Genomic DNA, 15,032 nt, shown 5'->3' with positions numbered 1-15,032 from the left:
GTGCCAAAATTTAATCCTTTGCGCTTCTTGTTTCAAGGTGAACTGGCTGAACAGTCTCACAATCTTGTGATTTAGCATCTTCAGCATATTGAATATTCTCGATGTCGTAGTTTGTGTCCCGAATACTCCAAATAACATATGCAGCAAGAGGCAGTGACAAGATAATAAGTAAAGACGAGATGAGAATCTCTCCAATGAATGGGGTCTAAATAATGATATCAGCATCGTTTTATACCATATCTCCAAAGTTCACACCCTATGGAGAGCTATCATGCAACCAAATACGTACCTTGACGGCATCCATTCTAAATGATACGGCGGCACCTGCCGATTGTATACCTTTGTAATATCCTGCCATCCGAGCCAACTTAAATGGTTCATTACTCATGGAAGACATGGTATAGTACGCAAGGCCCTGAAATGAGGCATCAACGATATAATCTAGAGGAAATAATTAGCTTCTTCTGCTGCATCTTTTGGTAAGAATGGTGACTGACAGGCGAAGAGAAGAAGGATCGGTCCAACAGATACACCAGTAGTCCAATCCCAAGGGATTGAATGATGAAGAACCTTGGTGTCAGATCGCGTAAACTGAACTTGGAAACCTATGCCAGATCCCCAAATAATGCAAGTCGAAATGAAGATAATGAAACACCCTGTAAGAGCACGATTGCGACGTGTGAAAGGCAGGACATCAGTTAGATAACCTATCATCAGTGACCCAATCATCGAACCAAGACCAGTTAGGAGAGACACCAGTGCACGGGTACGTCCATTAAAGAGAAACGCAGTCAAGGCTCCTTGGTAGGAATAAAAGTAATTGGATGCAAAAAACATCGGAAATAGAGCCACCATCCGCCAATCTTTGAAGAGTTGCAAAAATTCGTGCATCTCTTGCTTGGGACTGAGTGACTTTTGAGGTTGAACTACTGTGCCGTCTCCGCGGACGACTAAATGGGGCGGCAGAACCAACCAGCTAGTCAACAACGCAGTGAGCATAATGATCATGAATGTGGTATAAACGCCCGTTGAGATGGAAGGCAGAGTACTGTGAAACTCAATCCGAAGGGCTATTACAGAACCAATCAAGGCTCCTAGCTGGAAGATGACCCAGAAGGCTGTGAAAGATCGGCCCTTGTCTTTTTCCAAGGGGTAGGACATCATGATAGATCCCTGAGCAGACCAGAATAAGGATGCTGTGACGCCGAGGAAAGCACCGGCAAAGATGACAAACCAGCGAGTGCCATGGATGTGGTAGTTCCATAGAGCACCAAGATAAAGGGCGTATCCAGAGGTGCCAAGGGCCATTGTGAAACGAGGACCAAGGATATTCTATGATAGTGTCAGAATATACATAGAGGGTGATAAAGGATATTAGGAGGGTGGTTGTAGCATACATTGACGCTGCCGCTGAAGAAACCAGAAACAAAGAAACAGGCATATAGAACGCTGTTGGCAATATCGCTGAGCCGCACGTCGCCTAAGCCACCACCACCTAGGCCGTTGACCGCACTATGCATGCCCACAGAAGAAAAGGCTACAAAGCCGACAAGGCAGACTTGTGTCCATGGTGAATTGTCTAGATCAAGACGTCATTATTGACCTGATAACATGTGTTGAAAGGCATACGAACACCGGAGTCGTCCAATCTTGAGTTCTGCCAAGTTTATCATGGCGAATTACGATTGTACTTTTGAAGTTGTTGTTATGAGTCTGGCTCGTTCTCAGGCGATATTGGGAGTAGATAGACGATACGGAGATACGTAGAAAGGTTGTTCAGGTATGAGAAGAGTTGCAGAGAAAAACTGAGTCGGGCTCCGAGAGCAGTTATACTTTTCTGAGTTTCCTAATTTAGCACTGGCATTCCATCTCAAGCTAAATATCCTAGAAAATTGATCTCAGTTTGGGCAACGGCGGAGAGACAGAGTCCTTGCCATGCCCAAACAATCTCGGTATGGTGGAGAAATCGTAGAGAAGCAGAACAAAGTCTTCTATCTGGAGAGATTTCTGAGGCGTCTTTTTAGGGGAATGTTACATCCTCTTCCCCGAGTCAAGGTTTAAGCTATTGTTGGGGCTAGGGAATCTTACACTTCCACAAAATGCCAGATGAGGGTGGGCCATTTATTAGCTTCGGCATCAACCCCAGATTTCTATTCAACTAACCCACATTCACGGGTGAGTAGTCCGAGCTCTTGGTGCCCTGTCAATCAATTCTTTTGTCATTTTCGATTAATTTCCATCATAAGGGCCAAGGCAGGAGAGAAGTTGCTGACAACAATTACAGCCACTAAGAAGGGTCCGTGTGTCTACATGTACGATTGGTACAAATACATTAACGAATAGATTCATTCCTCCGCAAGAGACTTGCTAAATAATATGTGTTGAGTATGAGAACAGTATACATAAATGATTACCAGCGTGTTGAGATATGTTCAATGGCGTGTGGGCTTTATTGAGAGTAACAATCTCGGTATACCGACGACAAATCAACCGCATGCGTGTAGCGCCTTGGAATCTACAACAATTTGTGCTTCTCAAATAGTGCTACGTTGCATAGCGATGTCTCTTAAGCCATCAATCTCTTCCTCAAGCCTGATGTTCCGCCTGATGCCAATCATTATGATGTTGCTTGTCCATGATCCAGTGAATCGCTCGGCCCGGCATTCAGTTACAACGACGTCCGGCCCGACGTTCAGTCACAGAATCCGGCCCGAAGTTTCTCGGTCCGAGACACTACCAACGGTGTCTCCACCCTCACCCTCCACCCGTCTGTCACTCTTCAGACAAAGTACACCGGTCAAAGATGGATATAATAACAGCATCACGCCACTTTTACATGGTAATATTCCCCCTCATTTGATAAGGAGTGAATGCCTTGATCATTAGGCAAGGATCGGCTCCAAGAAAATGGCTGTCTCTCCCGTAACTTTGTTAGTACTTGGTGCCGGCAACCGTGGTCGAGTAAGTGCAAGCATTCATGTGCCCCTAAGAAGCTTCATCTACTCGCTTCATACTCCCTCACGGCCTGGTATAATGTTAACTGTCTCTTAGGCGTACGCCAAGTATGCGCGAGACAATCCCAGTCTCGCCCAGGTGGTTGCTGTTGCTGAGCCGCGCCCGGAACGGAGGCGGGTTTTCTCTAAGCCCCATCAGTATGTTGACTACCATATCTTGTCTTTCACTGTCTGATTCGCTAACCATTTGGCCCAAGTATACCGGAGGAACTACAATTCGACGATTGGAGAGCGCCACTCGCAAGAGGTAAAATCGCCGACGCTGTCATCATTGCTATATTAGTAAGTAATGATCTACAAGATTTACTTTGCATTTGATGGAATGGAAGGGAGACGAGGGATAAAATTTAATACGAGGATATCTCTAGGATAACCTTCATCTCGAAGCTGTCGCGGAGTATTCCAAGCAGGGATACCACATCCTCTGCGAGAAACCCATGGCAACAAATGTCACCGACTGTATCAAGATGTTCCAAGAAATAACCAGCTTACCTACTCCGAAGGTATTTGGTGTTGGCCATGGTATGCGCTCTTGAACACATTCGTTGGTAACCGATAACGTATCGACCCTGACCAATATCTAAAGTGCTTCGATATTCGCCTTATAACCAAGCTGTCAAAGAAGTTATTGACTCTGGAGCACTTGGCGAGATTATCAACATTCAGCACATCGAGCCAGTAGGAAGTCGGCATTTTGCTCATTCATATGTTCGAGGCAATTGGCATAAAGAAGCAGATTCAACTTTTGCTCTCATGGCGAAATGCTGCCAGTAAGTTCTCCCTACCAAATCGCTCTTCACCTTCTGCATATTTATTGGACTAGCGATATCGATATTCTCTCCTTCTATCTCTCTGGCCTAAAGCCTTTAAAAGTCCACTCGTTTGGATCTCTATCGCATTTCAAAAAGTCAAAGAAACCGATTGAGGCAGGCGATGCAATAAGCTGCCTAGACTGCCCTTACGAGTCTCAGTGTGCCTGGAGCGCCAAGAAGATATACTTGGAGACTCTAGGACGAGAAGTAAAACAGGTGAGTTGGTTGTTATGAGCACTCCGGTGGCATTCCTCTGGCTCCCAGTGCATTAAGACACTAACTGTTTGTAGTATTCGCAGAAGATAGTCGACGCAGAAATACCCGATATCGAAAATGTCACCGCAGTTCTAACATCGACTGCATATGGAAGATGTGTTTATGAATGCGACAATGATGTAGTTGATCATCAAGTCGTCAATATCGAATACGAAGGCGGCGTTACTGCCAGCATGACAATGTCAGCTTGTAAGCATATCAGTTGCTTCCCATCCATCGTTATTGAAGGTACTAAATTATGCATCAAGTTACGGAAAGCGAATGCTTTCGTGGTACTCGTATCCAGGGAACCAAAGGAGAGCTAATCGGCGATATGATAACATTTGTATGTATCCTCTTTCGTATTATCATATCCCAGGCCAATTACTGACGTGTCGACTCTATTGTATAGGACGTTTTTGACTTCGCCGACCGCACAAAGAAACATTATTCTCCAAGGCAAGACGGTGGAAACCATGGTGGCGGGGATAGAGGAATCGCGGAGGCTTTCGTCGCTTCAGTTGCGAACAACAGACAAGAGGAGCTCAGAGTTACTCCTCGGGAAATACTGGACTCCCACCTGTTGGTATTCGCAGCTGAAAAGGCTCGACGAGAAGAACGAGTTATCAACTTTGCCCAATTTGAAGAGGACTGCATGCTGGGTAAGGATGTTGGATTTTAGACTTGGTAGAGCATTAGCTGCACAGAGACCAGCTATTTTCTTGTCGAACCTGAGAATTCTCAAGCTCTACATTCATAATGTTGTATATCGTAAGATCATTGTGCAGTGTGTTGCTATTGCATTAACACTAATGAGATAGATGAGTCTACCGCGTTGTGTGTTTGTTACCAAGGTCATCATTATGATTCTAAATTGAAGTGTATTAGAATAAATGCTCGTTTCTAATGACGATACCCGGTTTAGCATGATAGTCGGTTTTGGAACGTAGAAGGCGTGGTAGAAGGATTTGGCCCGAACCGAGCAGGAGAATATTCTCCCCTCTCGTACATCAGCTATAAGTTTGAGCTTGATATCGCTACAGTAGCCCTGATCACCAGTTTAGGTGATTTACAGGCCCATATAGACAGAAATTGGATATTTGTGGGCTCGATATGGAGAGATCTCGTAGAAAACTATCATTAAATATGCTGCAGAAACCTCTCAGCCTACCCACGTGCCCAGCTAAACGTGTCCAGCAATTCAAAATTGAAGTCTAGAGGCAAAGAATCCAATGATGGCGGCGGCCAAGTACTCTCAATCGTCGTGTTTAATGTATGATCGAGGACATGCTGTATCACCGCCTTGCAGTTGGCGCAAAGATCGGCATTAGGAGCGGGAGGATGCACCCAGTCGAGAAAAGCGACCAACATGCTCAGCTGTTGTATAATGCTTGCTCGAGTAATCTTGTCATTCTTGGGGTGGGTTCCTGTAAATGTAGGCTCAAGAAGCTCCATGCACATGATTCCACCTCCGGGAGCAGCGTAAGCGATTAACTATTTGATCCCATGAGTTAGGAATACATGTCAATAGAACACACATAGGTAGACTTACCAGCCACTCAAAGTCGTTGCGCGCTTCGAGCAGGCGGTCTTTATGGGACCAAAAGGTGAGTGTAAGAGATACCATCTCGAAGCTAGTAACAAGCAAGTCACCCTCATCTAACATGTTCTGACGAAGTAGAAGCCTCTCGAGAATAAAGATATTCTGAAGGTGATCCAATTGGACAAGGAGCTGAGCCAAGATATGGTAGGAGGGGATTTTGGGGTCCAGGATCTCGCGAGGCTTATATATTAGTGATGAGGGGATTTGTCTCATTGCGATGATTTGACGAGACTTGATATCTCTAAGAGTAGGTGAGCATTGAACAACAGGGTCGGTGAGTATGCGTCTTACAGTAGTGTACTCGTTGAAGTATTGGCGGCTTTGTTGAGTGCAACTTCCACTAGTTCTGCCCGAATAAAGGCGCAGATCGTACGGGCACGAATAAAACTTACGGAGTAGATGCCGCCATGTGTATTCCAACCATTTGCATCCAAGCCATTGAACGAGTGAGTGACCACAGCCTCATCAGCGAAGAAATCACCGTCATCAATGTCTAAAGGTAACGGCATAAACATGAACCTATAGTTTATGAGAGGAGGTCGCCCCGTGAACATGACAAAGGTTTGATCCATCATGAAGATAAATGCTGCGAGTTGCTTTCGGTTCTCTTGGCAAAAGTTGGGTTGAGATGAATCTTGTTGTGGATCTGTATGTATTCCTAGGAAAGTTAGGAGAGCCACTGTGTCCGCGTGCAGTCTCCATGCTGATAGACCTGCAATTTGTTAGTTGAAATGAGCAGGTTATACTGAGTAGACAATACTGGGACGAACGAACTTGCGTATCCCATGATCGTTGACTCCATAATGGTCTTTCGCGAGAGTAGAAAAAGAAGCAAACTGCTTCCACTGGAGAAGATGCGTGATAGCTCAATGCATAACTCTAAACATGTACGTGAGATATCAAGCGAGATTTCTTCATAAGTACCATCTGAACTAAGCTCCAAAACACCGTTCTTCCTAAAGATAAACAACAGCCCTATTGATTCCCATCGCAGATTATGGTTGGTAAATCCAGCAATCCAGCTATTGGCATCAGGATTATCCTCGGAAAGGGGTTTTAGGGTATTCTCAGTCAATACTTGGGCAATTTCCTCTAGTTGTGCATCCGTACGGTCCGTACCCAGAGATTGACCGAATATGGTGTCCAAAGACTTGATAATCCGGTGAGCGGCAACTCGGACCCAGCCACCGCTATTATTCGGCGTAGTAAGAAGCCTAATAGTACAGCTAGGTGGACGGGGCACGCTGCGGAGGACAGTGATCCACTTGTCTCGTATTGAAGGAGTAAGGAGGACGGATGAGTTTATGTAGTTGGCTTTCTTTGCTTCATCATTAAGTAGAGGGGCGGATATTTGGAAGCTGTGAAGCGTAGAGAGTCGATTTTTAGCTTCTTCATAGACGGTGGAGTGGCTGAGTGACCCGAGATATCCCGACCCGGGATCTGTGACGGGAGGAATGTGCTGTTGACAGGCAGAGAGGGAGTTGGGAACACGGGTCTGGCTGGGAGGAGGCGTGTAAGGTGACAAAGCAGATGGTACAGCTTCAGTGCTTCGCACCGCTTCCGGAGAGGTTCGTGAGATGCGCCTAGTGAGCCTCCTCGGTCTCACCTCGCTGGCGGTGTACTTGCACTCCCTCTGCCGGCTCTTTCTCAGACACCGCCCGCACACAGGCAGCGCGTGGTCGCAGGAGACCTTGCGGATCCGGCAAGGATCGCATGCCTGAAGTCGACCATTCTGGCGTTGCAGCGGAGGCGGATTGTGTGTTGACGACCTCTGCATTGTCGCCTTGACCATTGGGCTGCAGCTCCCAAGTTTGTCTCTACACTAACATGCTGTCCAATTACCTTGGAGTTATAGCCGGCACGTGATTGTCAGCTCGACATCAGCTAGGACAGAGGAATAATTCCCTAATTTGGTTATCTTGGTTATCGCTAGGCAGTTTTTGTAGGCTTACAGTATCGATCATAAATATTGAGACTGGGCGTTTAAGTAGAAACTTGGGGAAAGGGGCCGAGAGAGTTCAATACTATACCTACCTGGGTCCTTCGAGGTTTACCACTATGGACAAAAACATTTGATTCAAAACGATATCCATCGACGGATTAGAGAAAATAAGTTCAGAAATTCATGTGATTGTTGATAGATAGCGAACGGTGGGTTGTACGAAAGGAATGATTGCAGCCATTGGTTGTGGCTTTAAGGAATACTAGAGCACTTTACGGGTTGGAGTTACTTAGTAAACTACCTATGTTGATTAGGTACTATTGCCGAGAATAGGTGTAATCCGTGTCTTTAAACCATCTACAACAAGTCTTGGAACCTGTATTCAATAATGGTATACTCGGTGTTTTATCTCAGACGTTTGCTGGCTTTTGAACTCTTATGAAGCGTTGTAGGGTGAGTAAGTCTACATACCCTGTGGTTCCACACGTAAGCTCACTTCGAGTAACGCGATATGCAAACCCCGGTCGCCGGCACCGCAAACTCAATTGGATAGTTGAGCACCTCTAAGTCGGCGGATTATCACAAAATATTACTGTGCAATGGATTCAAGGTGTGTTTTGCAAGTGATATTTCCATGGTAACATTGCCCCTAAGGAAGAAACGTGTGTGTGAACCCTCATAACGTAAATTAGATCGATGACTTTCAACAGCCGCCTAGGGCTCAATCGGTGTTCTGTGATTGGTTAATTACCAAGTCATATGACTTGCCCGGTTAGCTCAATCGGTAGAGCGTGAGACTCTTAAGAGTTACACATTCTGAATGCAATCTCAAGGTTGCGGGTTCGACCCCCGCATTGGGCTTTTCCTATATAACAACCCGATCGAGATTCGAGGCGGTTCTTTTTTTGCATTTTTTCTCATTTTTTTTGGAGTTTGTCAACCTTTTCAGATATTGAAGTTGCATGTGTTTTAGTGAAATTTTGATGATGCTGTAGCATCTGCGTGGTATGGTACAATAAAACATGTGCGTTCTGGACAATTGGGTTCTAATTTACATGGTTGACCATCCATATCAAGTCATGGACTTCGATGTCACTATTCATGTATACACAGAATCATATGTGCTTCAGTATTCTTCTCAATGCTCTCCTCCCTGCACGAACCTCAAGTATTTCTCGTCCATATTACTGGCAAGAAGACCACCACTCACTCTCCTCGACGCACTTGTAAGGGGCCACGCATTGTGTAGGGCCAGTGTATCCAATGCCACCGCACTATTATACAACCGTTAGCTTTCACATTCAAGTGATCATTGACAACCTCAAAGTGTTTTTTATGGTAAATGAAACTTACCTGGTCAAACTGGCCAACGGTGCCACCTCCAGGGTTTGAAGGAGTAGAGCTGGCAGGGGGAGGAACTTGGGAGGTGCTGCTAGGAGGAGGAGCGGAGCCAGATCCTCCACATGGAGAGCCTGTAGTAAGAATGCTCTTGGCCTGTTGAGCGAAGGTGCATCCGTTGATGACGTTGGAATCGGAGTATCCGGCGTCCCATAGCATGATGCCTCCGAAAGCAGGGTTGGACTTGGTGCTGGCGACGATGCTAGCCAGCTGGTCGGGTGTCGCGTAGTACTTGGCGCCGCCAGCGTTACCATTGGCACCCAGAGTAGAAGCAGGAGCACCGATGAAGAGCTTTGCGTTCTTGGAGGGGGTGGTGGAAATGAATGACACCCAGTCATCAAAGTTGAAGGGGGCATCGCCAGGGAGACCAAGAGAGCAGGTTGGGTTGTTGTTATAGAACTGGACCCAAAGATAGTCAAATTGAGAGCTGCTGATAATTTCGCCCATGTTGGGCTCAGGGATGGGGCACTGAGGAGCTCCGGTGATGTAGTAGGTGTTCTTGGAGTCGCTGGCAAAGTTGGAGCGCAGCGTTGAGATCATGTACTGGTAGTACTGGCTTCCAGCGTTCAACTCAATGTCAAAGTCGAAGCCGTTGACAAACACGCTTCCAAAGGGGCGCTGGACAGTAGTGTTGCCAGAGTTGCCATATGCGTTCCATAGGTATTGACCGATGGCCACAGCCTGTGACTGAGATGACAGAGAGTACGAGCTGGCGGCACCACCGAGAGACAAGATGACCTTCTTTCCAGCAGACTGGCAAGTCGTAATTGCAGAAGCGAGTTGGTCGCACTGCTGAGGGACTCCGGTTGTGCCAACGAAGCATGAGTTGCCCATGTTGCCGGAAGGGATGTTGCCAGTCGCGCCATAGATATCCAGGAAGGACAGGATGACAATGTCGATTCCTGCGCTGGACGTGCAGTAATGAGAGAGGTCGTCGACTTCGTTGTTGGTAGCTCCCCAGTAAACAACATTCTGGGCACCGGAAGCTTGACGAGCCTTGACGGTACGTGAGGGAGCGGCAGCTGCCAAGGTCGCGAGACCAAGGCTAACAAGGAGAGAGCTAGAAAGCATTTTGGCGGTTTAAATGATGACGAGTGTAATATATACAATGAATAATAGCTACCAGCAAATAAAGGAATGAATAGGGCACTAGGCCTGTGGACTGACTTGCACTGAACAAGAGAGCGCTTCAACTCAAGGAAGTCGGCATAGATATACTACTTCCAGCAAGCCTACAGTGGATCACACAACGGACTTTGATGTTACAGCATGTTGCTCCGTCTAGACGGTGGACACTCGGAGTCCAGATGCCAAATACAGATACTCATTCCTACCGTGTAAGGAATGTAGATACAGGTGATATCTACGATATGTTTCACGTTGGCCGTCAAGAGGAGACGTTACATGGGGGAGCAAACAAACAAATCGGTGGTGTACAGTAGCCGCGGGCGCCTGAGATGGGATCAAACAGGCCCACTCTGTTTCCAGTTCTCCTTTATAGAAACATGTACGTATAGTAACTAAACTCGTGACAAAGTATAGAAGTAGGAAGGTAAGAGATCTGACAGGTAACCGCTGTAACGAGTTCCGGAGTTTATGGAGTGGGAGTGTGTATCAGATATGTGGAGGTGGATTGCGCCGAGCTTCTGGTACCTGAACTAAAAGCGCACCTGCAGGCTATAAGAGCGCATGTTTAAGTTGATCGAATAAGAGTTTCCTGGTTTGGCAGCTTCAAATAGTAATACTACAATACCATGAGCGTGGTGGTAATTTATTAGTGTCTTCACAACGTCTTATTTAGGCAGGTCTGTACGTGTCACGGCATCTTCACTCCGAGTAGCCGCCTCAAGGGCGGCACTGATCTTATAAAAGTCATCTGCTGCACCTGAAGAGGATAAGCTTGTAACACTGGCCTCAATAATCATGAGCTGCACAGGAATTCGTCTCCGCAACTGCGGCTCGAGGCGTCCCTTATCACAGGATACAACGTTCCTGCACTAGCACGGCGCTTGACTCCACACAACCAGTGAGGTTCATGTTGAAGAGTTCATGCATCCTGCTGCAGAGTCATCAGATGAACTGCTATGAGTACTTAATGTGTGCTTGATGTCCTGCAGATCAAGTGGGAGGATGAGATGCAAGTCATGCAAGTAGGTATGATGGGGCACATGTACGTGGTGTCTCAGTCAATATGCCGCGCGTTTATCAGAGCAGACTCATATTTTCCTGTTCCTCGGCGCCAGCGATGATGGAATACTCCTCTTCAGCGCAATAAATTTGTCAAACGATGCTGGCATGTCAGACCTGGTGACAGGGTCTATCAGCATAAGCCCGCCGGAGCGCTCAGTTCACATACCATCTCAAATTATAGCAACATATCGTAAGATACCTAGATTCTGATACAAGCTGCAAGGCTATGGCCAGATGCACTGCTGACATGTAGCAGACCAGTGAACAAAAACGAGGAAGGCCGGTATTTTAACCCTGGTCATCAGGCTGATTGTAATGCTTGATCCACAGAATTGTTTCTTATTTAGATATTAGATGGGATTCTCTAAAAATCCCGTCGAGGAGTTATTCTGCTTCGAGAGACATCTGAGCATTATAATATGGTCTCCGGTATTGAAGCCCTCATTTATACTGCAATGGTAGTATCTGACGAAGATGAAACTGTGGCCTAAGTCAAGGACGCTCCTTCTAAAACTGATTGAGAATGAATGCCAGAGACTCCAAATAGATTCAACACGCCGAGCCAACTTACATGTATGTCCCCAAATACCCCCCCCCCCGCGTCACCAAACCATCAAATGACCCCCAACGCTGCCCTTGCTATGATACCCTGTTGCCCACCATGCATGCCATGAATAGCTTTGGGGGATTTCTGATAGCAGAAGAGTGGCTAATTCAGAGATTCATGCCGATACCTGCTCGCTGTCAAGAAGTGAATACTACATGTACTGAACACTGCGGGAATAAGTAGCCCGTTGACGGTGGTACTGGCTGCACCAACATCGTGGTCAGTACCCTCGGCGACCGGTTATTAGTACATCTGGCAACGAAAATGCCCTCGCAGGTCATATCAACGCTTACACTATGTTCACCTGGAATATACTGTCGTAGAAAGGGGCATAGGACGCACAATTTTCAGCCCTATTTCATGTCTGGCAGTGCGAAGGCAATGTCCGCTAATTACCTGAGGTCGTAAGCTCTTTCAGTGATGTTGGTGTCCATCTTACAGTCACAGTCTAACAGCGAATAAAATCAGCAGACGAATTTGATGCGACTTGTAAGGAGAGGAAGACTGACATTTTTGATGTGACCAGTTCCGACGTCGGAATCTAATATCGGGGTATGTCGAGCAGGCGCATCTCTTTTATATGCCAGAGCTCGTGAGACTTACTCAGATGCTGGCTTATGTATTACGGCAGGATCTCAGTGGACACGGGCCACAAGTAAGATCGAAACAAGAGAATAAGATGCACAAGCTCCATGTCTTTCCAGATCGGATTAGCCGCAGAAATGAGAGACATCTGAGGGATTCTACACAATTCCTTGTGCTGCCTAATACATGTGCGCTGGCGTCTTTAGTAGAAGGATGCGAATGGACAAGAAGGATCCTTTACCTCGATTTAATGAGTCAAAATAAAGTAGGCTAGTCACACGCATCGAGTGACTCAATCTAGATTCGCCAAGATTTCCACGCGCTTCTTAAAGAGTTTCGCGCTCTTGAAATGCGACCAGGCATTAACCAAAAGGTCCGGGGAGCCATCAACTCCGATGACCCGATTGGCCAATCGGTATTACTATATGCATGCGAGTCGCAGGTCTACTCGTCAGACTTCCGCGCCTTGCATTTCAGGATCGAAGAAGCTGAGTCTTGGACTGCAGGGTGTTGTAAGAAGGGCGGCAGATATTTCTGTAGGGATGGATGGGAGAAATGATGCCTCTCTCGACCATCCGGCCTTTCCTTCTTCTTCTTCTATTGCTCAGGGTCGTGTAGCCTATCATCTTTCATAGCTCTGCTCCATGTTAGCTCAAGCATTCATTTGTAGTTGGGGAAAATCTTTACTTATCTAATGGCTTCACGTCTTCTTTTGAAGGCCGTTGCTTCTTCTGCCTCGCCCTTGATCCGGCCAGCTAGAATACCATCAAGAGTACAGCCGCTGCTCTTCCGCCCTACCATTTTCTCAAAGCACACAGTACCACCACATCTCATATCCCCCTTTCGTCATGTCCGACTACAGAGCACCATCACAGAACTACCGAAAAAGAAGCTTCGGTGGTATTGGAAGCTGTTGATCGCCATGGGAGCCACAGCTGGTCTTACGACAGGCGGGGTCGTAGTCGCAGACAGATATTATATGGGGGGAATCCTGACACGCAGCTTGCGAGCATATACGACAATTGCGCAAGTCGGAGTCGATTACAAGATGCACTCAGGCAAGAATCCCAAGGGAGGTCGTGTCCCCATTGACGAGCTCCACGATCGAAACGCCGCGCGAGTTTGTAACATGATCAAGACGAACGGCGGCATCTTTCTCAAGATTGGCCAAGCGATTGCAGTGCAAGGAGCAGCCCTGCCAGAAGCGTATCAGCGCGAATTCCAAAACATGTTTGACGATGCTTCGCAAGAATCTTGGAGCGATGTCCAGGCAGTCATCAAAGAAGAGTTTGGTGCCAGTGTAAGCGAAGTGTTTGGTGATAGTGTAGAGAAGGAGCCCAGAGCTTCGGCTTCAATAGCACAAGTTCATTATGCGAAGTTGAGAGATGGGCGAGAAGTTGCGATTAAGGTGCAAAGGAGAAACTTGGCGCAGCAGGCATCGTGGGATCTCTGGACATTCAAGTATGATACACTCCTTTTTTATATAGCTTATTTGATGGCTGCTAACGATGGCAATAGGGTTCTTTGTGACTTAGTAGGGAGAACGACGGATATCCATATCCAAGGCATCGGCGACTACATCATGAATAACATTATGAAAGAGACGGACTTTGAGAACGAGGCAGCTAATTCGACAAGGATAGCTGAGCTTGTAAAGTCAGATCCTGACCTGAATAAGAGAGTATACATCCCCCAGGTCTATACAGAACTTACATCGAAACGCGTCTTGACTTCCGAATGGATTCATGGCGCCAAACTTTGGGATAGGGATATTATCACTGGTGCTCACAATCCTTCTGGCGAGACTTCTGCAGGCATGGGCCTTAAGGAGGCCGATATTATGACCACCGTCATTGATCTTTTTTCATCACAAATGTTCAAATGGGGGTTTGTCCATTGTGATCCTCATCCAGGCAACATGTTTGTTCGACGTCTTCCGTCCGGCAAACCGCAGATCGTGCTCATAGACCACGGCCTTTATGTATCGTTGTCTGACAACTTGCGGCGCCAGTACGCTCGCTTCTGGAAGTCTCTTCTGACCGGCGATCAGAAAGGACTAGAGGAAGTTTCGACCGCCTGGGGCATGAAGACAGCCGATGCCTGGGCTGATACCTTCATGTCTCGAGAGAAGAAGCCAGGGCCGATCGATGAGACACCTGAAGAGAAATCACAAAGAGCTATCAGCGAAGCATCAGCATTCTTTGGCGAAGAAGGCTTATACCCTCGTGAGCTCATATTTCTAGAACGAAATCTGGCTCTCGTCCAAGGTAGCAATCGCTTCTACGATTCTCCCGTCAACAGGCTCGGCATGATCGGTCGCTCAGCAATGCTGAATTTGCGAGACGATAGCGAAGTGACGTTTGCACAAGCAATGAGCTCGCGACGGGCCATGTTTGTTCTCGATGCCGTGTTTTACTTCAGCAGGTGGAAGCAGTACATGGGCTGGGGCAAAGGTTTCGAGGACGAACTGAAGGAGGCAGAGGAGAGGATGGCCCAGGAGATGAAAGACTCCATGTCCAGTCTCTGGGAAGTGGACAAAGAAGCGGAATGAAGGCGTCAGGGAGTATCATCGACTCCTACACCATACTGGACATTTCTTTCATGGGATGGCTGTCCATAATTTTGC

At 46.9% G+C, this 15,032-nt stretch overlaps 5 protein-coding genes and 1 non-coding gene across 6 annotated transcripts; 3 read left to right on the top strand and 3 right to left on the bottom strand.

The window, feature by feature from the left end:
* Nucleotides 1-10: 10 nt before the first annotated feature.
* M431DRAFT_497574 (hypothetical protein) lies at nucleotides 11-1,673 on the bottom strand (the record flags this gene model as incomplete). The annotated part of the gene is made up of 5 exons (XM_024917615.1): nucleotides 11-205; nucleotides 290-441; nucleotides 498-1,332; nucleotides 1,398-1,579; nucleotides 1,634-1,673. The coding sequence occupies 5 exons, from the start codon at nucleotides 1,671-1,673 to the stop codon at nucleotides 11-13; spliced, it is 1,404 nt and encodes a 467-aa protein (XP_024771943.1).
* Nucleotides 1,674-2,804: 1,131 nt separating this feature from the next.
* M431DRAFT_532830 (hypothetical protein) lies at nucleotides 2,805-4,831 on the top strand. The gene is made up of 9 exons (XM_024920877.1): nucleotides 2,805-2,961; nucleotides 3,052-3,152; nucleotides 3,212-3,296; nucleotides 3,383-3,536; nucleotides 3,601-3,784; nucleotides 3,838-4,042; nucleotides 4,117-4,291; nucleotides 4,351-4,427; nucleotides 4,494-4,831. Exons 1-9 carry the CDS (start codon nucleotides 2,908-2,910, stop codon nucleotides 4,761-4,763), a joined length of 1,305 nt encoding a protein of 434 aa, XP_024771942.1. The 5' UTR covers nucleotides 2,805-2,907; the 3' UTR covers nucleotides 4,764-4,831.
* Nucleotides 4,832-5,248: 417 nt separating this feature from the next.
* M431DRAFT_90844 (hypothetical protein) lies at nucleotides 5,249-7,461 on the bottom strand (the record flags this gene model as incomplete). Its single annotated transcript, XM_024924190.1, has 4 exons — nucleotides 5,249-5,575; nucleotides 5,634-5,925; nucleotides 5,976-6,396; nucleotides 6,459-7,461. The coding sequence occupies 4 exons, from the start codon at nucleotides 7,459-7,461 to the stop codon at nucleotides 5,249-5,251; spliced, it is 2,043 nt and encodes a 680-aa protein (XP_024771941.1).
* A 931-nt stretch (nucleotides 7,462-8,392) lies between these two features.
* M431DRAFT_t143 lies at nucleotides 8,393-8,487 on the top strand. Its single transcript has one exon. It is a non-coding gene; the product is annotated as a tRNA-Lys (tRNA).
* Nucleotides 8,488-8,592: 105 nt separating this feature from the next.
* Nucleotides 8,593-10,172, bottom strand: M431DRAFT_148225 (carbohydrate-binding module family 1 protein). The gene is made up of 2 exons (XM_024912773.1): nucleotides 8,980-10,172; nucleotides 8,593-8,900 (listed from the first exon to the last, which is right to left on the bottom strand). Exons 1-2 carry the CDS (start codon nucleotides 10,093-10,095, stop codon nucleotides 8,811-8,813), a joined length of 1,206 nt encoding a protein of 401 aa, XP_024771940.1. The 5' UTR covers nucleotides 10,096-10,172; the 3' UTR covers nucleotides 8,593-8,810.
* A 3,156-nt stretch (nucleotides 10,173-13,328) lies between these two features.
* Nucleotides 13,329-14,957, top strand: M431DRAFT_7699 (hypothetical protein; the record flags this gene model as incomplete). The annotated part of the gene is made up of 2 exons (XM_024922524.1): nucleotides 13,329-13,867; nucleotides 13,925-14,957. The coding sequence occupies 2 exons, from the start codon at nucleotides 13,329-13,331 to the stop codon at nucleotides 14,955-14,957; spliced, it is 1,572 nt and encodes a 523-aa protein (XP_024771939.1).
* Nucleotides 14,958-15,032: the final 75 nt, after the last annotated feature.

Source organism: Trichoderma harzianum, assembly GCF_003025095.1.
Source record: "Trichoderma harzianum CBS 226.95 unplaced genomic scaffold M431scaffold_10, whole genome shotgun sequence".
In the NCBI taxonomy this organism is placed as follows: domain Eukaryota; kingdom Fungi; phylum Ascomycota; class Sordariomycetes; order Hypocreales; family Hypocreaceae; genus Trichoderma; species Trichoderma harzianum.
This window is presented reverse-complemented; position numbering and strand designations above follow the sequence as displayed.